The 24,707-nt window shown below is 50.1% G+C and overlaps 1 protein-coding gene across 2 annotated transcripts; it reads left to right on the top strand.

Annotated features, from left to right (window-relative positions):
- The first annotated feature begins 946 nt into the window (after nt 1–946).
- CDA (cytidine deaminase) lies at nt 947–24,510 on the top strand. 2 transcript variants are annotated; one of them, XM_043909050.1, is made up of 4 exons: nt 947–1,303; nt 12,847–12,958; nt 17,699–17,756; nt 21,031–24,510. In XM_043909050.1, exons 1-4 carry the CDS (start codon nt 1,150–1,152, stop codon nt 21,145–21,147), a joined length of 441 nt encoding a protein of 146 aa, XP_043764985.1. In that variant the 5' UTR covers nt 947–1,149; the 3' UTR covers nt 21,148–24,510. The 2 variants fall into 2 exon arrangements, with proteins under 2 accessions (XP_043764985.1, XP_043764987.1); XM_043909052.1 differs by having other exon boundaries at nt 990–1,303; nt 20,900–21,041.
- The last annotated feature ends 197 nt before the right edge of the window (nt 24,511–24,707 follow it).

The following is a 24,707-nucleotide window of genomic DNA, read 5'->3' on the forward strand; positions in this document are numbered from 1 at the left end:
GCTGAGATAAGATGCAGATTCACTCCTGTTTGCTGGGGCTATGGGGACACGTGATGCCTCTGGATGCCCCAACTGCATTCTGCCCCTCCTGTGTCATCTTGATCAAATCACTTAAAGACAGAAACCCACTTTGCCTGGGTGTTCACATCATGACCTCATGGGATCCTCCAACCATGCTCACCGTAACACATTATATCTCATTCAATCCTCGTTACAACTCTACAAGATTCTGTTAAGCACCCACTTTACAGAGGAGAAAACAGAGACTTAGAGAGGTGGTGTTAACTTCTTAAGGTCACATGGCTAATAAGTAGCAGAACTGGAATTCAACTCAACTCCAAAGTGTGAGCTCTTCTATAATCCCAGAATGGAGAAAAGAGATGATCACTAACTATCCTCACCGTACAGATGAGGAAACTAATTCAGAGAAGTCAAGTCACTGCCAATGACTGTACAAATGGGAAGTGGTGACGCCAGGGTGCAAACTCATTTCTTTTACCAGCAGCCCAATGTCTATGTTGCCAACAACAACAAAGTGAGGCATCCTAAATAGATGATTTCAGAGAGTCTCTCCAGCTGAGATCTTTTTACATTCTGGGTTGAGACAAACAGGAATTGGAAGGAGGATGAGTGTAAAGAAGCAACTTGGTCTTATGGCTGTGCCTCTCACTCCCTAACTCAGGAAGCCAGTGGGGCTGCCCTAGCCCTGCCCTTTCAATCTCACCACACCCCTCATTGAAGGAGTCATTCAACAAACAGGGCCGCCAACACTTGGAGCTTGGATTTCCCAGACCACAAGCTGACCACTCCGCAGCCTCTTCCCTGAAGCCGGTGTGTCCACAGTCACGTCCTACACAGTGGCACCCATCCCCTGACCTCCTCACTCATCCGGGCGTGCCGGCAGTGGGAGTGGTCCCCAAAGGAGCGTATAAAGCACCCGTGGACCCTGGGCATCCACGCTGGGACGAGCACACACGCACACCCCTCTGTCCCCAGACCTCTCCCTCACCGGCCCGGCCCAGCACCCCCAGGGGCGCGCACCTGGCCGCCTCCGGCAAGGACACACCCCGGGGGGGAGGAGCTGCCGTCGCGGTGGGGCCCAGCCCACACCGGCTGCGAGCTCCCTTTCCGCTTCTCCGGGGGATCGACATGGCCCAGGAGCGTCCCAGCACCGCCCTGGAGCCCCAGCACGTCCAGCGGTTGCTGCTGTCCTGCCAGGAGGCCAAGAAGTCCGCCTACTGCCCCTACAGCCGCTTCCCCGTGGGGGCCGCTCTCCTCACCGAGGACGGCAGGATCTTCTCGGGTAAGGGCGGCGCCTGAGGGTCCCCTCCGTGGCAGCCTGGGCGGGAGGTCAGAGGAGGACGCGGACGGGCGACAGGGGTGCTCTGTCTCCCCTCTCCGCGGGGCAAGGCCGCCACACCCCCCGGCCCTGCCTGCTGTTCCAGACGGCCGGGATGAATATACTGCTCAAGCCCCATGGCTTTCCATTCCTGGGGGGCCCGGGAAGCGGAGACCAGATGGGGAAGGAAGGGGGGAAGGGAAGGCCACAAATGCAGAGCCTCGGGCAGCTCCCGCTGGAGCCAGGAGGGAGAGGGTTAACACATCCTGAGCCCCGCCTCTATGTCTGGCACCGGCTAAGACTTCACGGCTACATCAGCAAGTCCTCACCACCCCACCCCCCACCCATCAACCTAGGAGTTATGCCCATTTTTTCTAGTGAAGAACCTGAGGTCCAGAGAGGTGACATGGCTTGCCCGAGGTCTCATGGGTTTCGGTGACCAGAGCTAAGGGCGCCCCAAACCCTCCTTTCTTCCTGTCACCCACCACCCAGGGGGCTGGCTGGGCGTGAGATCGAGGAATCCAGGGCTGACTCCTTAGTCGAGCGTGGGCCTTGCAGAAAAGGAGCCAGGTGGGGTTTGGGTGGCCAGTATTGAGTGCCCGCCTGGGGAGAGAGAGACAGGAATCTGAGCCGGCACTAATCTGTTCCTAAGCGACTTTTCTTTGGTTTGCTGGCTTCATAGAATAGCTCACTTGAACAATAATTTAGACTTCTTTTTGCTAAGCTTAGGGACATCCCCTTTAATGACAGTGGGGAACAGGGCGTGGAGGTGGTGGGTAAGCAGAAAGGCCAATTGCCCCTTCCCCCCACATTCCCACCGCTGCCCCACGCAGATGAGAACTGGTCCAGATGGATAGATGCGAATCCCCAGTCCTGCCCAGTCCTGCCGCCCAGAATCCCCCTTCCACCTGGCCGCAGCCATTTGAAGGACCAGAGGCTCACATGTGTACATCTCATTGGTAGCCCACACCCACCCCAAGCATCCCCAGGTCAAATGTGAGCCCCTCCCCCCCACCACCACTATTCAGCTGGGAGTCTGGCTGGAGACCCACACCTCCCCCTCTATGGTGGCCCTTCTGGGCTGTCCTTGATGTTCATCTCATCCCTTGTCTTTTGCGATTGGAACTTAGAGTTTCTCTGACTCCCAAGTTTGCTTTCCTGTGGGGGATACAAAAATCTCTGTGAGTATCATGTGGAAATTCAGGCCTGGCCCAGTGGCTCAGATGCACATTAAACATTAACCAATACCTCAAACAACACTGCAACCCACAGGTTCAGGGCCTTGAACACGCAATCCGCTATTGATTCCTCTAGCACCTCCATATCCCCTCCGGATGGTGTACAGAGAGGGGCCCTCCCCATCCTTGCATTGATCTATTCATTCAACACATGTTTGCCAAGCACCAATTATGTGCTAGGTAATGTATCAGGTGCTGGAGATGCCGCTGGGAGCAGAAATGACAGTCCCTGCCCCCACAGAGGTCTCCGCTCTTTTTGCACAGGCCATGGCTCCAAGTGGGAGCCTCAGCCAATGATTGTAGGAGAGAACTGATGAAGTGAGCAGAGGTGTGACCTGTTTAAATGGCAGGGAAGGACCTGGCGTCACCAGGAAAAGGGTCTTGGAGGCATTATGGGATGGGGTACAGGCCCTGGAGGAGTTAGAGTCTCCCGGGTTTGCATCCCGGCACTGCTGTTTCTTGGCTGTGTGTGACCCTGGGCTAACCCTCCTGAGTCTCAGCTTACACATCTGTAAATGGAGATCACACTGCCTGCCTTCCAGAATGGCTGTGAGCAGAGCTGGTGTTCCTGGCCCAGAGTCCTTCCTGATGGGTGGTGCCCCTGCTGCCTCAGTCATGAAAGATGTCAAATGTCACCCCTGAGTGTGAAGCTTTCCATGAGCGTATGCCTTTAAAGGGGCAAAAGTGCTTAGCACACAGTTTCTGGCCCACAATAGGACTGTCACCACTAGTGACTGCTTCTACTACTGCTAATTATTGTCATGAAGATGATGGTTTAGAGGCAGATTGTGGAGGACTTTTGAAGGCCAAGTGGAGACAGTGAGATTTGATGAGGTAGAAAGGAGGGAGCCAAGAAAAGTAACATAAAAGTGGGGTTTGAGGACAGTGCATCTGACAAGTACTCAAGCAGGACCAGGGCAGAGGAAAGAGCATCAAGGGGGTGATGTCTGTCTTGCTCACTGACCGCATGTTGCCTGGCCTATAGTTCAGGTTCGCTGAATGTATGAAAGAGTGGTTTGGCCTACGTCACTGGCAAGTGGGGTGAAGAGGAAGGAATTATCTGGAAGGGTTATATGGGACAGATGGACTAGACCTTTTATATGAGAATAAAAGGAAAGAATATCATTTTAGGGTTTCTAGCCAGGGAGACCAGGGGAAGGATGAGACAGAGTTGGATGGTGACGGGGACATCATGGGCAGGGACCAAAATAACCACAATGGATTAAGCCTTCTCTAATCACTTCTATGGGGCTTCCCAGGTGGCTTAGGGGTAAAGAATCGGCCTGCCAATGCAGGAGATGCAGGAGAGGTAGGTTCGATCCCTGGGTCAGGAAGATCCCTAGAGGAGGAAATGGCAACCCACTCCAGTATTCTTGCCTGGAAAATCCCATGGACAGAGGAGCCTGGTGGGCTACAGTCCATGGGGTCGCAAAAAGTCAGACACAACTAAGTGACTGAGCGCACACACACACACTCACACACAAACCCTTCTAAGAAAGATCTTTTTAAATTTCATAGCCACCACATGAGAGGAGACAGTGAGTGTCACATGCATTAGAGCACTTCGTGTTGCAAATGCCAGAAACCAACCAGAACCATAATAGGCGAAAGTAGATCTTGCCTCAGGGACAGCTGGATCCAGGAACTCCAATGGGCCACCATGTTCTTCTTTATCCTGGATGCTGGTTCCTTTCTCTTATCTAAAGGTGGGCTTTCTCCAGGCATCAGGGAACATGAGCGCAGGTATCCCTAGTTTACATTCTTCCAGCCTTAAAAGCAGAGAGGGAAGAACGCTTTCCCACTAGCTCAAGATGGAAAAATTCCAGGGAAAGGCTCTGATTGGTCCCTCTCCAGTCACATGCACATCCCTGGGCCAATCACTGTTGTCACAATGGGGTAGTGTGATGGGTCCAGCTGATTCATACACACGTTCCTCCTCGATGAAGAGAGGGTGGTCTGTTACCACAAGAAGGAGTGTAGAGGTAACAAGCAGACCTAACCAAGAGCAAACGCACATTTACAAATGGGATCACTGAGGATCAGTTTTATCTGCTTCCAAATTCCTTGCTCTTTCTGCTGCCCCTCACTGCAGCATGGATGTGCAGGAGGAGGCAGAGAGAACTGTGCTGAGGAGAGGGGACCGATGGAGGCCCTTTACCAGAACCCCTGGGTCTCCTTACTTAGAAGGAAAGGGAGGGCAGATGGCAGGAAGGCCGGGCTTGGAGAGGAGGGGGCCTTGAACAACCAGAGGAAACCTGATAGGGCATCAGAGGGTGAATCAGAGATGATTAGGAGACAGATGCTGAAGATGAAGCTCCAATACTTTGGCCCCCTGATGCGAAGAGCTGACTCTTTGGAAAAGACCCTGATGCTGGGAAAGATTGAGGGCAGGAGGAGAAGGGGAGGACAGAAGATGAGATGGTTGGATGGCATCACCGACTCGATGGACACGAATTTGAGGAAGCTCTGGGAGTTGGTGATGGACAGGGAAGCCTGGTGTGCTGTAGTCCATGGGGTCATAAAGAGTCGGACAGGGCTGAGCGACTGAACTGATAAGACAGGGCACAGCTGAACTCAGACACTGAGTTTATAGCTCAAAGCGTGATGGGTCAGCCCAGTTCTGTGACTCTCTCCAGCCTCACAAAAGACTAGCCCTCCCTGGAGTTACCACCCTCAGGGGCAGCTGGTGTCTTGGCCAACTCAAAAGCAAATCTGATAGCCTTGCCGTCATGATCTCGTCATAATGGTTTTATTTCCTCTGTCACCCCTGACGCCGGCCGGGGCCTTGTGCCCCTTGCAGCTGGACCACCAGGGTGGTAATTAGTAACTCCAACAACTACCTTCTGTGGTTGCTGTGGGGCGAGGAGAAGGGGAGGTGATCGTGGGGGAGAGAGAGCTGCTGGGGGACTGGGGCAGCAAGGACCCCAAGAAGAGTTAGGATGGGACACAAGGGGGTGAGGGTGGAGTCAGCCAGGGCCGCCCAGGAGTTGGTGCTCAGCAGGCATTTGTGGCTGGCCAAGTGGGAGGGGCTGGGGGAGACCCACAGAGGACCACCCTGCAGGCACCACCCAAGAGATGGGGGTTTCCTCTTCTCCAGCTCATGCTCTTGGAATGATGGCCCGCCCCTCCCTGTCCTCCTCTCTCAGAGCGATTGTAGCACTCTATATATTTCATTGCCATGGATGGTGGAGGGGGAGGTCATGGAGTCACTGTACTGGATCAGCTGTAATTAACTTGGGAGGGAAAAACCATATTTAAAAAGGAAAAAAAAACATAAGGACATTCTGGTTAACTGCTGAATGCAGCCTGTCTTGACTTAACCTTTAAACCTGACCCTTCATCTGTCTTCCCCCATCCAGTCCCTGCCCTCCGGATTCCCTCCCGGGGCTCCCTTTCTCCCTCAGGACCACTCTTTATGCTTGCTTTATACAGCCCTGCTCCGCAGGCCTCCGGGTTCCCTAACCTGCTTTCTCTCCGGATAGCCCCGCCCCCATCCGAGCTTCATCACTGGTCCTCTCCACTGTCGCTCAAAAGCGGCTTATCGCAAAGACGGGCTTCGGAACACCCCTCAGCTCTCCGGGTGAGTCAGGGTAGAATTCATTAGCGAAACTGCCGCGTTGCATTTGCAGTGGGCAGGGAGGCGGGAACACGGAGAGAGGGGAGTGTTCACACACATGGCCGTGGCATTTGTCTTGTCCGGTGGTTCTTACGCGTGGTCCCAGACTCACAGCCTCCGGCACCTCCTGGGAACCTGTTAGAAGTTTCAGTTCATGGGCTCTGTCCAGAACTGCTAAAGCAGAAACTCAAGGAGTAGGACTCAGAAATCTTGTTGTTTTTTTAATTTAAAAAAAAAAATGTTTATTGGTTTGGCTGTGCAGGGTCTTAGTCGCGGCTCGTGGAATCTTTGCTCTTCCTCGCGATATGTGGGATCTCGTTCCCTGACCAGAGATTGAATGGGGGTCCCCTGCATTGGGAGCGCAGAGTCAGCCACCAGACTGCCAGGGAAGTCCCTCAGAAATCTTTTAAGAAGCCCTCCAGGAGATGCCCACTTGCTTGAATGTGGAAGCCCTGCTCTAATCTTAAGATCCGTCAGAAGGCAGAGTGGATGCAGACGGCAGACAGTGCTCACTTCTCTGGGGGACTGGTCCCAGTCACGTCCCTGTGAATTCCTTTCCCTGCTGTTGTCTTGATGATATCCAACCCCAGCTCTGCCTTAAGTACCAAAAACCTCAAAACCCAGCCTCACTGAAATTCCACGAGGGAAAATAACACTGTGTCTGTCAGGTCAGGACATGAGTTGGCTTCCTGCCCCTAGTCTCAGCTTTTGCCTTCTGTAAAATGGGGTTATAATAGCATTTGCCCTACAGAACTGTTAAAAATTCCATGGAGTACCTGGCAGATAAAGTGAAAGTGAAAGTCGCTCAGTCGTGTCTGACTCTTTGCTACCCCATGGACTACACAGTCTATGGCATTCTCCAGGCCAGAATACTGGAGTGGGTAGCCTTTCCCTTCTCCAGGGGATCTTCCCAACCCAGGGATCGAATCCAGGTCCCCCTCATGGCAGGCGGATTCTTCACCAGCTGAGCCACCGGGGAAGCCCAAAGGAAGGCAGTAAAAGAAAAGATTAAAAGAAAGCGATTAATAGTAATAGCACTATCTTCATAGTATTATTTTTGGTACAATCTTTTCTAATTATGGATTTCTAACTTGGAACCATCCCAGGCCGTCTCTCCTGTATGTTTGAGTCAGTGAGGCGAACACCAGGAATGGAGTTGGTTTGCCTGGATAGATGATGTTTTTGTTCTTTGGGCTCAGGGAAGCAAAATAAAATTGTCTGGCCTTTCAGGATTGCAGTTCACGGCCAAGGATTTCCTTCCTCCCTTCCTCCTCTTTCTATTTTTTAAAGCAAGACTGGGAAATTACACTTGAACTTGCTAGGGGCCCAAAATACACTTATTTCTTTGCACCTCAGAAACTTGGCGTCAAAGTGTGAAAATCCAGTCGTTTGGTAAGTAACTGAGCGCATCACTGTTTTAGGCTCTGGGCCCAGTGACTGTTCCAGGGCCTGAGCATACTGTAATGCACTATACAGACCAAGTCCCTACCCTCAGGAATGTATACTTGGGGAATAATGGGAAAATTAGATAATAGAGACATTTATTCCAGGAAAGTGTTAGGTGTTAAACTTAACACTTAACATGGAGATGGATTGGGAGAGTTGGAGGTGGTAGAGGGAGGAAGCAATTTTAGATAGAGTAATCAGGGAAGGCTTCTCTGAGGAGGTGACATTTAAGCAAAGACCTAGGTAGAGTGAGCCATGTGCTTAGAGGGGGGAAGAGAGTCCCAGGCAGTTAGAACAGCCAGTGCAAAGGCCCTGTAGCAGGAGTATACTTGGGGAACAGCTGGAAAGCAAAAGGAGATGAAGTCCAAGAGGTAGGCAGGTTGGCACCAGATGACAAGGGGCTTTTTGTAATCATGGAAAGGATTTCAAAGTGGCCTGAAGAGCAGAGGCAGGGTAACTGTCACACCGTGTGCAGAAGCAGCAGAAACTCAGCCCCACCACCACCAAAGCCTTGACGCTCATGCGGTTAGGAATCGCCGCTCCAGCTGCTGTGCATTTACTCTGTGCCAGAGTTGTGCTCGTTGCTTTACATGCATGAACTCAGCTCGTTACTAGAGGCCTGTGAGGGAGGTGCCGTCATCTTCGTTTTACAAACTGAAAATGAGACATTCAAGGAGGTTCAGTCCCTTTCCCAAATTCTCAGAACCCATGGACTCTTTCTACAAAATCCTATTTGAACAGTAGGGTATGTGAGCGCGCTCCCTTCTAAAACGCTCTCTCCCTCTCCTTAACTGATCATTGACGTTTTCACACACAGCAAAGGAAGAGTTCTCTATAAAAGGTCATTCTGAACTTCAAAAGCAGACACAGGCAATTGTCTTGAGAGTCCAGACCTCCGGCAGTCTGGCGATTTGCTTTAAGAGCACCTCAGCAAAACCCAAGATTTATGTGAATCACGTCTAATGGGAAGAGTGTCCCTGAATCAGGGACAAGGCAAGGGCTGGGAGGGTTGCTAGACCAAAGTGGAGTGGGGAGCAATTCTTCTGGGAGCAGCAGAAGTCAAACGCAAGGGAGCCAACGCTCGTCCCGGCCTGACAGACACAAGGAGTGGTTCTTTTTTTGTGTGGCATTTCAGTGAGGCTGTGTTTTGAGATGAGTTGGTGCTTAAACAAGGTCACAGGTCAGCAAAGGTGGGAGGGGCAGGCAGGTGCGAGCAGGCAAGGATATGTTTAAAAGAAGTCATTTCCAGCAGGCATCAGAAACCTGGCTGGGGAGACTAGGTAGGGAACAAGAAAGACTCGTTCATTTATTCACTGACCTAGCAGAGCAGCTGAGCTTTCAGGGCCAGCTTTCCAGGCTGCAGTAACTCACATGTGAATATGCTTTGCCAAAGTAGGCAGTCCATAAATATCAACCACTCCTTTCACGATTACAACTCCCTGATTGCTCGCTGTCCTGTATCCCAACTGTATTCATTGATTTCTGTAGGGTTGCAAATGATACAAAGGCATGCAAACTGTTTTAGGCAAAAGGAGGCTACACTGGTTCCTATAATTAAATGGTGGCAGGGCTGGCGTGTTTCTATACTTCGGGGGCAACCGGTAGCAGAAGGCCACACTCTGTCCCCACCATCTCTCATCTGAGTTGATTATCATTTCACTGTCTCCTATTGGTCTCCTTTGTAAAGAACAGAAACTAGGACGCCAGCAGGATCCAGGCCCAACTCACAATGTTAGAGAACAACTGAAATTCCCTCACAGAGGGGTAGTCTGATTGGCCCAGGGGGTCAGGTGCTCAGCTCTGATTGGCCCAAGGTAGGTCAGGTGCTCAGCTCTGATTGGCCCAGGGTAGGTCAGGTGCTCAGCTCTGATTGGCCCAGTGTGGGTCAGGTGCTCAGCTCTGATTGGCCCAGTGTGGGTCAATTGCTCTGCTCTGATTGATCCAATGAGGTCAGGTTTCATCCAACATTTGCACTCACATCCCATTGGCCAAACCTATAGGACGCTACGAAGCTTCCAGGGAGGCTGGGAAAGCAGTTTCTAGTTAGGTAGGGATGTGCCCAACTAAACTCCAGTGGATTTTTTTTTTTTTTTTTTGCTGCACCTCCTGGCCTGTGGGATCTTAGTTTCCCAGCCAGGGATCGAATCTATGCCCCCTGCATTGGAAATGCAGGATCTTAACCACTGGACTGCCAGATAGAAATCCCTAAACTTCAGTGGGTTCTACTGGGAGTGTGAACACTGAGAACAATTAAGTCTTTGCCGTTATAAAACCCCCTGTGGCCTGTGAGTATCTGTGTACATCTTTCTTCACACACATTGGACCCACTTACAACTTCCTGAGGGTGACAACCCAAAGTTCACGCAGTCACTGCGTCCAGCCCTAACAGCAGGATCCCTTGGTGGTGCACAGTCCCCCTTCTCAGGTTGAGATGTGGTCCTGATCATCCAGGGCCTGAAAACTAAAAAAACAATCATCTGCCCCTCACTTCATACCTGCTCGGGCATTACACAATGTGGAGTAGGAAAGACTAACCATCATCAAATCTCCCGTTAGGCAAAGGGAACACCAGTCCATGCAGTTACCAAGTCTGGGGCAAGAAGTGTGAAGACTCTGGTGCACTGGAGTACACCTAGCCTCCCTTTTCTGCCCTGAGGGTAACCCCCTTGTCCACTGAGGCCGCTGGCTTTGCCCTCTGGGAGTTTCTTCCTTGACCATTATCATCCTTGGCCATACAGCCAAAGTGGGTGTCCAAGAGAATGCCCTCCTGGAGGGCACACAGCTCTCTGAGCTTACTTCTGATAGTAGGGTCTGGGGGGCCCCAGATTTCTTTAGGGATTGAACAATTGCAGGCTTTTATAGACGACACCTTTGGCTTTGTTGGCTTTCCAATTCTGTCACACCCAAAGAATCCTTTCTGCGCAGTAGTTCTTCAACCTGCCAACTCCCATGTTTTACTAACTGGCTTCCCTGCCCAGCCGTGCCCTGCTGCCTCATTTGAACAGTGGCTACCTTGAAGCACCCGAAACAATGGCTAGGTGGAAATGACAGCCTTAATCAGATCTTTGCCACAGGGCTGTCTCACGTTGCCAGGTAGAAAAATCCTCTGAGTCGGTAATTTGGTTTGCCTTCCAGTTTATTACAGGTTGCTGCTGCTGCTGCTAAGTCGCTTCAGTCATGTCCAACTCTGTGTGACCCCATAGACGGCAGCCCACCAGGCTCCCCTGTCCCTGGGATTCTCCAGGCATTATTACAAGTTGGGGCTTTATCAAGTAATCTGCCAGGAGTATCAAGGGCCTTCAGCTTTCCTTCTTGCCATATCTTTGTTTTCTTTCACATTGGTTTAGGTGCTAAATCATGTCCAACTCTTGTGAATCCATGGACTGTAACCTGGCAGGCTCCTCTGTCCGTGGGATTCTCCAGGCAAGAATACTGGAGTGGGTTGCCATTTCCTTCTCCAGAGGATTGTCCCAACCCAGGGATCGAACCCGGGCCTTCTGCATTACAGGCAGATTCTTTACCAACTGAGCTACAAGGGAAGTCCCATTCCCAACTGCTAAGCCATGGCCACTTGGTTTTGGGTTGGTTTTTTTTTTTTTTTTGGTCACAGTTACATCTTATTTTTACTGCCAATTTCTGTTTTAGTTGGATATAGGTTACGTTACTGTAACCAAAAGATCCCAAAATACAGAGACTCAAATTCTTTTTCTCTCCCATAATAATTCAGAGTAGGCAGCTGGTCCAGGGCAAGTTAGGGCTTCCCAGGTGGGGCTAGTAGTAAAGAACCCGCCAGCCAATGCAGGAGACATAAGAGACGTGGGTTTGATCCCTAGGTCTGGACGATCCCCCTGAAAGAAGGCATGGCAACCCACTCCAGTATTCTTGCCTGGAGAATCCCCATGGACAGAGGAGCCTGGCGGGCTGCAGTCCATGGGGTCGCAAGGAGTCGGACACGACCGGAGTAACGGCACACGCACCAGGGCAACGAGGCAGCGCAACCCTGCCCCAGGAGTTGACCGGGGCTCCAAGTTCCTCCTGTTTTGTTGCCGCTCCATCCTTATGAGCATAAAGCACAGGGTCAAAGCTGTCCCGACCCCGCCCCAGTCTCTGCAGGAGAGAAGAGAGGAAGAGGCAAGCAGTCTCTTTACAAAAGATGTGATCCAGGAGTTTCCCCCCTCACTTTGTGCCACATCCCATTAGGTGAAATGCTGCAAGGAAGGCTGGGAAATGTAGTCTCTGAGCTGCCATGGGGGTCAGCCATATTGGAATGGGAATCACCTGTATTACTTAAAGAAGAAGGAGAAAATGAATACTGGGGAACAACGAATATTCTGCCTCAGGGAGAAGGGCAAGCTGTGAAGAGTGACATACTGTCTATCACACCCTGATGGTCCAGGGAGAGTCCAGCCCCTGTGGCCATAGGTTCATGGCCTCGTCTGCCTGAAAATGGGGAGTCTGCTGGTCAGCCAATCTGGCTATGCCAGTAGCTTCGTCTCCTGGGAAGAGCCCTTGCCCATTTATCCCCAGGGACACTCCACAGAGGGCCACCTGGGAGGACTCCCTTACTGCGGGCTGTGCCGCCTTGGCAGCCCACCTTTCACTGGAGGAAATCGACGGCCTTAAGGCTGGTGTAATCACAGACACCCTTTGCAAAGCCTGGGAGCTTTTTGTTCCTTACTTTGTTGCTTTTGACACTTCTGCTTTGCAAATCAACTCACAGAGAACCCTGGTTAAACTCTGACAGCTGGTATCCACATAAAAAATTTGACCCAGGCCCAATCTTTGAATCAGCATCCGCCATGCCCCACCCTCCCTGTGGTCTCTGTCTCAGACCCCGGCAGGGGCTCTGCTCACCTTCTTAGCCCTTGGCATCTCCCGTGGCCCTGACCTCTGCTGGGAAAGTGAGGGTGGGCTCATCAGCCCTGTGAGTATCAGGCACTGCTGGGAGTGCCTGCTCCCAGGTTCTGCTTTAAGACGCCAGCACTGGGTAAGTGATGAGTGTGGGAATTCCTTGGGAAAACCACACCACGCTTGTGACTGTGAGTCACAAGCCTCCCAGTGCTTCTGGTCAAATTGCCCTCTCCTTCCCCTACTTGTTCTGAGTAGCGGGTCCCTCCCAGCTCTGCAATGGGGCAAGCGTCTTACTCAACACATGTAACAGGAAGTGGTTCTGCTGGTAACACAACTGGACTCGCCTCTCTTCTCAGGGTGCAACATCGAAAATGCCTGCTACCCGCTGGGTGTCTGTGCTGAACGAACTGCCATCCAGAAGGCCATCTCGGAAGGGTACAAAGAGTTCAGGGCAATCGCTATTGCCAGGTGAGTGGGAAAGGCTGGTCGTAGCAATATTCGTTCATCTGTTCAGCCAACGTCCACCACATACCTGTTACTCATTCATTCATTCATCTGCGGTGTTTATTCTGAACTTCCTATGTGCCAGGCACTCTAGGGGCTTGGCTGAGGGCTAAAAGTAGAAGATAAATAAGCAACAGACTCTGCCCTTGGTAAGCCTAAAGAGCAGATAAACAATCAGGACAACTCTAAGACAAAGGGAGGTGTGTTCTTGTTCTGATAATAGTGCAAAGTACAATAACATCCCTACAAGATACAATAGAAAGGCCGCAAAGAAACCTAAATTGAGATGGACCTAAAAGTCACCTGATTAGACTTCCTGGCCACTGTACCCATTTTACAGTTGAAGAAACTGAGACCCAGAGAGGAGGAGGAGCTTTCCTAAGAATTAGTGGCGAAGCTGGGACAGATAGATCTCTAGAGTCCGACTCCAGAGCTCATTCCACTGTGCTGTGCTGTGACGGGAAATGAAACCCTCTTCCCTGCTCTCCTTGAGCCGATCCTGGGATCCTGTCTTCACTGTGCAAGCTGACACCTTTGCTTGGCATCAGTCACCCCTAGGTGCAAGAACCAGAATAAAAGGACAGGCTGGTGGGGTGACGGCCAGGCAACCCAGGTTATGGTCTAAACTGATCAGATTCCAGTCTGAGTCCTGGCTGAACAGGAGCACTTATCAACTCTTTCTACATGCCCCAAACATAAATATCCAAGTTCCCACGTGTGCCCTCAAAGGGAATTCTTTGAGTTCTTGCTGGCCATGGAGCCAGACTCATTGGCTTCAGGATTCAAGGGATATGAATGGGCTGTTTTATTAATTCAGACCCCATTACACTTCTGATTTAATGATAAATTGCTCTTGTGTGTACCATTGCATTGTCTATGAGAGAGAGTTCTCTTAGCAAGATAACGGCACAGGGAAAATAGGTAGAAAATGTTGAATCTACCCAGAAAGAGACTACAGGGCTGACCCAGTGTTGGTGTTTAGAGACAACTGGGTGTATGGGTCATGGACTAGGAGTAAATGATCTCTCCATTGTCGGGGAGATGCAGGCCTTTTCTGGCAGAGATAGGAGGACCAGGAGCAAGGCTGATGGGGTCTGTATGACAGAAACCAGCCTCCATTTCTTTGATAAGATCCTCAATTTGGCTCGGTCTGGCCCCTGAGGTGATCCGCATTGTTGAAGGTTTTTTCCTCTGAGTGACTGGAGCCAAGGATGTGCTTCTGGAGGAGGGCCTCAGCTTCCGAGAGCTCTGCCTGGGACCAAGGTCTGTCCTGGCTTCCCTCCGGCTTTGGGAGGAATAAATGAGGCCACCCTGGGAACATTCTGTGCGGATGAGCGGAGATCAGGATGTGAATTACACTTCAGGGAAAAAAAAAAGAGGTGGGGGGGATAACTCAATTTCAAAGCTGATCCAAGAAAATAATGATATTCTGGGGAAAAGGAGGCCAAAGTCAACAAAAGGAGAATGGCGAGGTGGCCCTGCTTTGTTTAGAATGTTCCAGTTGAAAGACTTTTTCTCTTGTCTACTCTTCAACATGACTGGGTTTTGTTTGTGATGATTAGTCAATGTCCTTGTTTACACCAAAACTGCATTTTTTCCAGCGCCCAACTGCTCCTCTCTGGGTGCTCAGCCGGCACTGGCATCCCCCGGCCGGAAAAGCAGTCATTACTGCGCTAATGATTTGTTAAATTGAGGGTGTGGGTTTAGAGGGCGAATGGGAAGTGCCAGCTCCCTTTTTAGCACTGGTGGGCGTGCACCATCTCAGAGAGCCCCCTCGAGATCTGTGAAATGGAGTGTGTGCAGCTCAGAGGGGATTTGGCTAACGAGGAGATGAGCTGGCCCCACCGGGGTCCCTGCTGTCATCATCAAAGTCAATAGGTTTCCAGCCCGTCAAGTCTGATAAGCTGGCCTCAGTGTGTGCCCAAGGTCAGCACAAACCACAGGAAACTGTCAATACCCAGCACGAGGCAGGGGAAGCGGAGGGTAGAGGGAAGGGGGGGTGGGGATGAGAGGAGGGAAGGTCCCTGTGCGCCCAGCACCTTCTGTGATGCTTCTTGTCCCACCTCTCCCCTGAGCCTAATCACTGTCTGCCTGTAGCTATGACATTTACACACAGATTTGATCTCCCTGCAGGTCCCTGCAGGCGGGGATTCTCTGACGGGTCTTTGTTGCTCCCTCCCAGGCTTGCCTAGCGTAGAGCAAGCTCTCAGCCAACATGCATGCAATGAAATAAAAAACAGAGACTTTCCTGGTTGTCTAGTAACTAAGACTCTGTGCTCCCAATGCAGGGGGCCTGGATTTGATCCCTGGTCAGGGAACTTCTGGTGGCTCAGACTGTAAAGTGTCTGCCTACAATGCGGGAGACCCGGGTTCAATCCCTGGGTCAGGAAGATCTCCTGGAGGAGGAAATGGCAGCCCACTCCAGTGTTCTTGCCTGGAAAATCCCATGGACAGAGGGGCCTGCTGGGCTACAGTCCATGGGATTTCCCAGGCAAGAGTACTGGAGTGGGTTGCCATTTCCTTCTCCAGGGGATCTTCCCGACCCAGGGATCGAACCCAGGTCTCCCGCATTGCAGGCAGACACTTTACCGTCTGAATCACCAGGGAAGCCCACCCCGAAACTAGAGAAAAGCCCATGCAGCAACAAAGACCCAGCACGGCCAAAAATAAATAATTTTCTAAACTTGGTTAAAATAAATAAATACAAAATAACAGAGTCCAGGACTTCCCTGGCAGTCCAGTGGTTAAAATTCTGTGCTTCTAATGCAGGGGGCATGGGTTTGATCACTGGTCAGGGGAAGATCCCAAATGCTGTATGGTGTAACCAAAAAAAACCCAAGTCCAGCCTCCAAAGAGCTAATGAGAGGCTCTGGCTGCAACATCAGCCACTTGGTAACCAGAAGGGTTCTTCTGGCTCAGTGTGCATCCTGGGCAGGGGTCCCCACCCTCTCAGGTCCCCAAGGGATCCCTCTGAAGCTAGGAGTGGGAGTGTGCTCAGTGAGGACCCACCTTCCCATGAGCAGAAGCTTTCTTTGACTGGACCCCCACAGGTAAAAGAGAGTTGTCATGAGGGTTAAATAAAGCAGCAGCTCTCCACTCTCTCTCCCCTCAGCTGCTTTATTCAATTCACAGCATCTGTCTCTAGCTGTAATTGATACGTGGTTGGCTGATAGGATGATGGTTTGCCAGTTATCTGGTTCACCTGCTTAGTCAAAAACTCCTGAAGGCAGTGAATTTCACCTGTTTTGTTCACTGCTCTATCCCCAGCACAGACAGTGCCTGACATATAGTAGGTGCTCAATAAATAACTGTTTGTCAATTAACATGAGATAAACACTATAAAATACTTTGGAGGGTGTCTGGCACATTCTAGGCATCTATTAAACAATATGATAATGATTGTTAATACAAAATAGGTAAATTAATCATATAATATTATACCATGTAAAGCACATAGTAAAGCTGTATATGACAAGGTATGAAAATTATGACCGAGCTTATCTATGTAAAGGAGTAATGCCCAGTGACTAGTATAGGCAGTAATAATGTGTGTATAGCATTCTAAAGTTTAGGAGATGCTTTGCACATCTTAGTTCATTTTATCCTAGCATTTCTACAGTGTGGATGACATTATTCCCCACATTTTAAACGCAAAGATAGGACCCTTGCACGGGTTAAAATGACTTGGTCAAAATCACACGTAATTAATGAAAGGAGGAACTGATCAAGAATTGAATTTTAAATCCTGTGATCTTCCAGAAACATCAGAGAACTGTGGGTGTTAGAAGCACAAAGATGATGGTGACTGCTGGCTTAACCTCTGATGCTTCATCAGACTTGGAGGTTCTTATAGTTTCCTCTTTCTTTAAACACCGTCCTTTGTCCTGCTCAGAACTGGAAGGCTGCCTGCAGGTGCCTTCATTCTCAGAGACAACCCCTTGGCTGTAAGCTTCTCTTCTCCAACTTTCTCAGATGCAAGGTGCCCAGTTTTCTCAAGGACTCACGTGTGTCTTATTCTTTTATGCCTCAGGACCTTTGCACATACTATATCCCTTGTCTGCAACAGAGAAAAACCTGGAGCTTCAGAATAGCACTCTGTTACTTCATCTCAGTGAACCTGTGTCCTTGGCGATAAAATGGTCATCTGGATGCTCAGGTTATACTGAGAATTACATGAGATAATGTCTACCACTGCCTGGTCCAGAGCTTGGAGCAGAGCAGGTGCTCACTAATGATGACTTATGAACTCTACAATTCCTCAAAGGACCAGGTCAATGCCACCTCCTCCATGAAATACTCTCCCTCCCTAGTCGAGGATCATCTCCTGCTTACCGTGTGTTCTTACTGCATTTTGTTTGAAGTGATAACTCATCTAGTTTTCTTTGTCACCCACTGGGCTGAAGGCCAGAGACAAAATTCTCCTTAACCTTTGTGTCCCTGGGTTGTGGGTGATAGTAAGTGTTTACTAAACATTCAGTGAACACACTAATGAAAAGAATGGTCCTACCCAGGGTCTTGCCCTTTGCAAGCGTGGAAAGTCCTGTCCACTTCTTCTCAGCCTCTAGGACGCGTCTCATCTGTAAACCAGGAACTGCCTGGAGGGATTTGACTTAATCTGCAGGCAGGCAGGACTCCTGAATTTAAGCAGTCATTCTCATGTTTCCAAAGAGACTGATCCATGTTTTTGTGTCTCTGCTTCCCCAGTGACTTGCAAGACGATTTTATCTCACCCTGTGGGGCTTGCAGACAGGTCATGAGAGAGGTAAGCAACTTCCCTTTCTTTCTGGAATGGATTTGCCCCTGCTCTTCCCTGCTCTTCCAGGCCCCGGCAGCCAAGCCAGGCCAAGCGAAGAGACAACGACTGTCCTGTTAGCTGGGTTGGCTGACTCCTAACACCTTCCCAAACTTGCATGAATCACTGGAAATTATTCTTTCATTCAGCAAATACTTACTGAGTGTCTGCCCTGTGCTAGGCATTGACCTTGCTCTGGCGAGACAGTGGTAAAAAGACAGGCCAGGCCCTACACTCACAGACATTATAGTCTAGTGTAGAAGTCCGACAAATAAGGAGCAAAATAAATCAACAGTCAGAGTTGCTGAGAGTGATGAGGGCTACAGAGAAAAAAAATGCAGAAGAAAGGAGTTGAGAGTGACAGAGGTGGAGCTGACTCTAGGTCAGAGTCAAAGGTCAGCAAACAACGGCCCGCAGGGAAATCCAGACTTCTGCTTGTTGTGGTAAATAGTGTTACTGGCATGCATCCACACCCACCAATTCACACGTTCCCTCTGGCTGCTCAGGTCCTACCAGGGAGAGAGAGGAATTACAACATGGACCTAATGGCCCGCAAGGCCTAAAATATTTGCTATCTGGCCCTTTATGGGAAAAAGTTTGCCAACCCCTGCTTTTAGATGGCCGGGAAGGGCCTCTCTTTGAAGATAAGAGATATAGCAGAGATATAGATAATGAGAAAAGATGAGACAGACCAAGGTCTCAAGATTTGCAGGTGGAGGAAGCAGCAAGTTTAATGCTTACACACTTGGTGAGTTGCATGAACAGTATGAAAGTCAAAGAGGCTAGAACACCGGGGCAGGGCTTGGGGGTAGTAGTTGGTGAAGACTGAGAGGTGGTCAGGGGCCCATCACACAGGGTCTAGTACGCCGTGGATAGAGGGTATATTTCACTCCAGGAGTAAAGGGGACTGAATTGTACACTTAAAAATGGTTAAAATGATAAATTGTATGTATATTTTATGATATTAAAACTCAAGCTGGGGGAAGAAAAGAATAAAGGGAATTCAGTGGCTGTTTTTAAGGAGGGATTCAAAGGATCTGATGTACTTTTTACAAAGATCTTGGTTGGAAGGCTTCACTTTCTTCAGTTCTAAAAACCAAGGGGCTGGATTCGGTCCTTTCTTCTGAATCTGGGTTCAGTGAGGTTCTTGATGTGTATAGGTACATTTAAGGAAGAGGGATGTCAGTAGCTCTGGTGGACCCTCAAAGGGGCCCGTGCCCACCAGAGCCCCCAGAGGCTAGAGCCACCAATTTGAAGAGTCCCCAGGCCTTGAGCTCTGATGAGACATCCTCGACCCCTCTAAATACAGCATCTCATTTAATCCCCACGCCCCGCATGGAGGGAAGTGTGGGTCGTTATCCCCATTCGTCACAGAAGCAAGTGACCTGCTGAAGGACACACAGCCAGCCGGTCAGTGGCAAGCTGGCACTCACTATAGCCATTCCGGCCGACAACAAAGCCCACACTCCCCGCCGGCCCCCTTGCTCCCTTTAAGGTCCTACAAAAGAGACAAATTATTTTTAGCCACAGTGGAGATAAAGTGATGCTGTGCAGAATCGGAGTAGCTTGTTCCAAGGGGGCTTCTGCTTTGGGAGCTGCTGGAATTTGGGGGGCGGTGGGGGGGTGTTTCGGCTTTGCTGTTGCACTTTGAGGGGTTCCTAGCATCTCTGGAACACACAGACATCTTCATCCTCCTGCTGCTCGCCAGGCCTGCAAATCAGGCACAGTTAGCAGGACTCATTTCCCAAATCTAGATGAAAAATGCCACCAGGAAGGCTCTGAATTCACATTAGGGACTTCATTCACCACCCCCGTTAGAGGGGCGCAAATGGCCGCCCAGCACCACGGCGTGTCCCAGCCACAGACAGCAAGCACATGAGGATGCCAGCTCCCTGACTCCCCAGACCCTGCCGGCGTCTAATTGCTTAAGGCTGTTTTCTCCACGCAGATCAGATGTTGGCAAATGAGAGACGGCAAATGGAAAAGCTGAAGGAGAGAGAAGCAAAACGGAAACCAAAATGCAAATAATAAGATCTGAAGCTTGGGGGCTGGAGGCCTGGCACTTAAACTCGCCTCTGCTCAACTTTCACCCACACCCTCAGGCAGAGGCCGCCAAGCAGAAAAATTTCCTTCCTTAAAACATTAGCTTTAAAAAGACGGATTGTGCCTGGTAATAATTTGGTGATTCAGGCCGAAGTATCAACAGCAGGCTACAGGCCTGAGCCATCACCAGGAACCTCTAGTTGTCACTAAAAATGGCTTCCACTGGGTATTTACTGCGTGCAGGCCCTTTCCACCCATTGCCTCCAGTGCTCATGGCATCTGGCCAGGTAGAGCCTCAGGCTGTTGACTCCAGCTCCCCAGGATACTCTCCATTACACTGCTGATTTAACTCTCCACCCAGGACACCTATCTTCCTCCCTGATAAGTCTTTTGTCTCTAAAATCATTTCACAGCTTAAGACACCAAAGAGTTTCATCATTTGCCCCCATGTTACTCTGCAAAGCCTCAGTCTCCTTATCAGTAAAATGGGAATAATATCCCCCTACCTCAAAGGGCAGATGATGAAATCCTGCATGTCCATTGTACAGTGTGTGATGAGGCAGGCATGCAACCTCTCCAGGTTCTCAGGAGTTACCGAGAGGCCCCAAGGGAAGAAGATACGGGTTGTTATTTGTCACAACAGGAGGGGATCTGGCCCCAGGGGTTAGATATTGTTCTTATAAAGTCCTACTGTTGTTCAGTTGCTAAATCACATCAGCCTTTTTGTGACCCCATGGACTGCAGCACGCCAGGCTTCCCTGTCCTTCACTATCTCCCAGAGTTTGCTCAAACTCATGTCCATTGAGTTGGCGATGCTTTCTAGCCATTTCATCCTCTGCCACCCTCTTCACCTTTTGCCTTCAACCTTTCCCACCTTCAGGGTCTTTTCCAATGAGTCAGATCTTCATATCAGGTGGCCAAAGTGTTGGTGAGTCCTAATCACAGAACAGAGCATTTACTGCCCCTTAGCAATGTGCCAAGCTCTATGCTAACTGCTTATGCCATCTTTCACTGGCTCCTCCCTCAGGCCCTATGAACCAGGTATGATTATTATCATTCCCATTTTACGGGTGAGAAAACTGAGACACGGGGAGGCACATTAGACAGTAGGAGGCACTCAACCCAGGCCGGACTCAAACCAGGGCCGCCTTCCCCCCTCAGCCGCACTGCCTCCCTCACGCTGGCTTTGCCTCTCTTCCAGTTTGGCACCGACTGGGCTGTCTACATGACCAAACTGGATGGCACGTATGTTGTCCGGACGGTCCAGGAGCTGCTGCCTGACTCTTTCGGGCCCGAGGACCTGCAGAAAATCCAGTGAGGGGTGGAGAGCACCCTCCGCCCGGGAGCCCCTGCGTTCCTACACGGGCTAAGGGGACAACCACCCGGAGGACTTCATGAAGACATTCTCACAGACCTGGGGACACCTGCCGAACGGGCCCCAACCCGCCGGGCACTGGGCAGAGACGATTTTTCCAATTAACACTCGAGCACCAGGTTTCTACGAAGTGATACCGGGTTTCCCTTCCGGCCTCTCCTTGCAACCCGTCTCGTCCTCCCCGGAACTCAGGGCACCCCGTCCCTCTCTCTCCTTCCCGTGGGCCTTCTTTCAAATTCCAACCTAGTCTGGACTGCTTCCCCATCTGCCTTCCCAAGGTTCTGTCCTGCTCTGGGTGACTTTTCTAATGATAAACATCACAAAACTTTTGAGAGAGGCTTTTCGCTCCATCTCAATCCTTGCTGTAGCTCTCAGGAAGGGCAGTCTTCATATTAAATAGAAAGGCCTGGACTCTTCCTGCCAGGAACAGAATCAGACACCTTGGATCTGTGTAGCTGGTGTGGAGAGCTGAGTTTTTAGATCTCTTGTCCCTGCCTTCTTCCAATGGGGTTCTGCTGGGCTGGGTCTTACTGAGAACGGCCATTTCTAGAGTCTGTTCTGGGCTAAGTCAGACCCGGGCCCTGGATGCTGTCACCCCCCAAGTATAAAGGTAGGGAAGGGCTGTTTGTTTAGATGGCAGAGCAAACATCTCTATGAGAACCTGCTGTGTGTCCAGTGATTTTACCTGGATTATTTTGTATTTAAAGTACTCAACAACTCAGTAAAGTAGCTATCTCCCCCTTCTTACAGTTGGGGGCCCTGGGCCTCAGCGAGGTTGAGTAACTTGCTTTCAGACCACAGCAAAGTTTAAACCAAAATCCAGGTCCCATCACTCCCCCTTGTAAGGTATAGTTCGGGCCGAGGCAGAAAAGGAAAGACGACCTCAACGGAAGTAGGTTACCTTTATTCAGGCAAGGAGGGGCGACAGTCGACCAGGCTGAGTGCCGAGAGGGATCAGGGAGACTCCATATTTATAGAGACGTTTGTGGAAGCGATAAGGGAAACGTTAATCAGGCGGGATGTTTTGGGTATTCTCTAGTTGAGATGGCATTTGTAGTTGGGCAGGGGGTGATAAGTCTTCTGGGCAGGTGTAGGGGGTGGAAGGTTTCTGTGTAGGGGGTGATAAGTCCCAGATAGTTTAAAAAAAAAAGTCCCAGATAGATGCAACCGGCCTGGAGCTTCAGGGCGGAACCTAAAGTTCTGTTTTGTTTTCTCCGAAGTTAGATGATTCAGCAAGGGCCTTTGAGACTGTTGTTTTCTTTTCTAGGCCCGAAGACTCCTTCACCCCTAGGATCTAGAAACAGTGCCTGCTCTTTGCCATGTGCTGTGATATAGCAGACCTGGAATCTGAACCAGGTCTGACTCTTGAATCTTTTTCCACTTTTTCCGCAGCTGATGTCTGGCTGCCTTTATTTACTGAGTCTTTTCTATATGCCGAATACTGCAGAGAAAGATGTATAAGAAACAGTCTCTGCCTCTGAGGAATTTGCAATCTGATAGAGAGGTGTAAACAGGACTCAGGCTCAGAAATATACACTGCGATCTAAGCTGGTAGCAAGCGCAGGGGGCAGCACGCTGCCTTCTGGGGAGTGAAGAGGGTCAGATAGGGAACTGTCTGTTTCCTTGGTGCAATTAGGAAGGTGAGGGCTGAAAAGGGAAGGAGCTGGGCTGGCTCTGTAAAGGGGGCTGGCAGCTCTAGGTGTCCTCCCTGGAGGAGCTGGCCTCGGGCCAGTCTTTGTGGCTGGGGTAACAGTAGAGCATGGGTTTCCTCTTTCTCCCCTTCCCTGGGAGTCCTTTCTTTTGAGATCAGAGCATCTGCAGGGATTACTGGTGCGTGCGTGCTAAGTCATTTCCACTGTGTCCGACTCTTTGTGACCCCATGGACTGTAGCCCACCAGGCTCCTCTGTCCGTGGGATTCTCCAGGCAAGAATACTGGAGTGGGCTGCCATGCCCTCCTCCAGGGAATCTTCCTGATTCAGGGATCAAACCTGTGTCTCATACACCTGCCTATATTGACAAGCTAGTTCTTTACCACTAGCGCCACCTAGGAAGCCCTACTGTCTGATAAGACTGGCTTTTCCATTACCCACCCAGACTTACCTGCTGCCATCTCAAGAGACAGAAAAGTAGTATTTCCAACATTCTACGTGATGCAAAACTGCACCCTGCCTTTCTCTAGAAATGGTTGCTGAGAACTTCAGCACACTCTTCTGGATGTTCTCAACCAGGAGAAGTGAAGAAAGAAAAAGAAGACAGGAAGCAGGAAGAAAACGGGCCAAGACATTAACATCAGTTAAAATTCTGATCAGTGGGATTCTAGAGTAGTGGGTTATTTTCTGTTGTACATATCTGGATTTTTTAAATTCCCAAAGTATTTCTTTTTCATTTAACAACAACAACAAAAAAGATGGTATGGCATAATGGAGTTAAACAGCCTCCGAACCATGTGGCGGCCAAACTGTGTGATTTCATTACCCTGAGTCTCAATTTCCTCATCTGTAAATCAGCGGTGACAGTTTCCAGGGAACAGCATTGTCTATGGATCAAAGGAAAGAGGCCTTATTGAGAGCCCGGTGCTGGGTCCGCAATAAGCTCTTGATACATGCCAGCTATTCCTCTTGTGAAGAGTGACCAATCTGGGTCCTTTGCAGATGGATGTGATTTTTGCAAACAGGCTTTTACACTTGTTTAATAATTTTTTAATTGAGTTCCTACTGTGTTGTAGGGCTGGGGCCACACCCTGGGGTTGCAGCAGTAAAGATATAAAATTGCTGTCCTCACAGGGCTCTGTCTGCCTGTGGGAAAGACATCTAAGTCAGCGGTTCCCAACCTTTCAGGCACCAGGGACCGGTTTCGTGGAAGACAGTTTTTTGGGGATGGCACTTTGCAAAGAAGGATTCCAAAAATGATTCGAACAATGTCCCCTTGGAAGAATGACACTCATTTGGCTGCAGAGAGGCTGGGATGTTTGTTTTAAATAAAAGCAGTTGCATTTTGTAGTCCTGCTGTTCTGGGGGCTGTGATTTCAGAGCAGCACGTGTTCCATTGTTTAAGGCTGTCTGTGTTTTTTAGGACCCTAAAGCTAAGTCCCAGATTCCCATGGACATAAATAGAAGCATGTATATCTCTGCTGCTCTTGCCAGCTGCTGCTAACTGCTTATGTAAACTACAAGATTCTTTTGGATTTCCTTTTGGCAGGGAGGAGGGAACAAATATGATTCACAGATGCCAGGGGCACTTTGGGTGCCTGTGTCTGAAATGAAGCCAGAAAATGCTGTTCAAGAATAAATAATGGAATGGCCTAATAAGTCTCACAAGCGTGAGTGCATGGGAGAAGGCAATGGCACCCCACTCTAGTACTCTTGCCTGGAAAATCCCATGGACAGAGGAGCCTGGTAGGCTGCGGTCCATGGGGTCGCTAAGAGTCAGAGCAACTTCACTTTCACTTTTCACTTTCACCCGTTGGAGAAGGAAATGGCAACCCACTCGTGTTCTTGCCTGG

The sequence above is a fragment of the Cervus elaphus genome, chromosome 8 (genome assembly GCF_910594005.1).
Source record: "Cervus elaphus chromosome 8, mCerEla1.1, whole genome shotgun sequence".
NCBI classification, from domain to species: domain Eukaryota; kingdom Metazoa; phylum Chordata; class Mammalia; order Artiodactyla; family Cervidae; genus Cervus; species Cervus elaphus.

Excerpts from the sequence above, each read along its gene's own strand:
- CDA (XM_043909050.1), top strand. The coding sequence starts at position 1,150 with ATGGCCCAGGAGCGTCCCAGCACCGCCCTGGAGCCCCAGCACGTCCAG. Across the intron at positions 1,304-12,846 it reads GGACGGCAGGATCTTCTCGG|GGTGCAACATCGAAAATGCC; the intron begins GTAAGGGCGGCG and ends CTCTCTTCTCAG. Across the intron at positions 17,757-21,030 it reads GCAGACAGGTCATGAGAGAG|TTTGGCACCGACTGGGCTGT; the intron begins GTAAGCAACTTC and ends CCTCTCTTCCAG.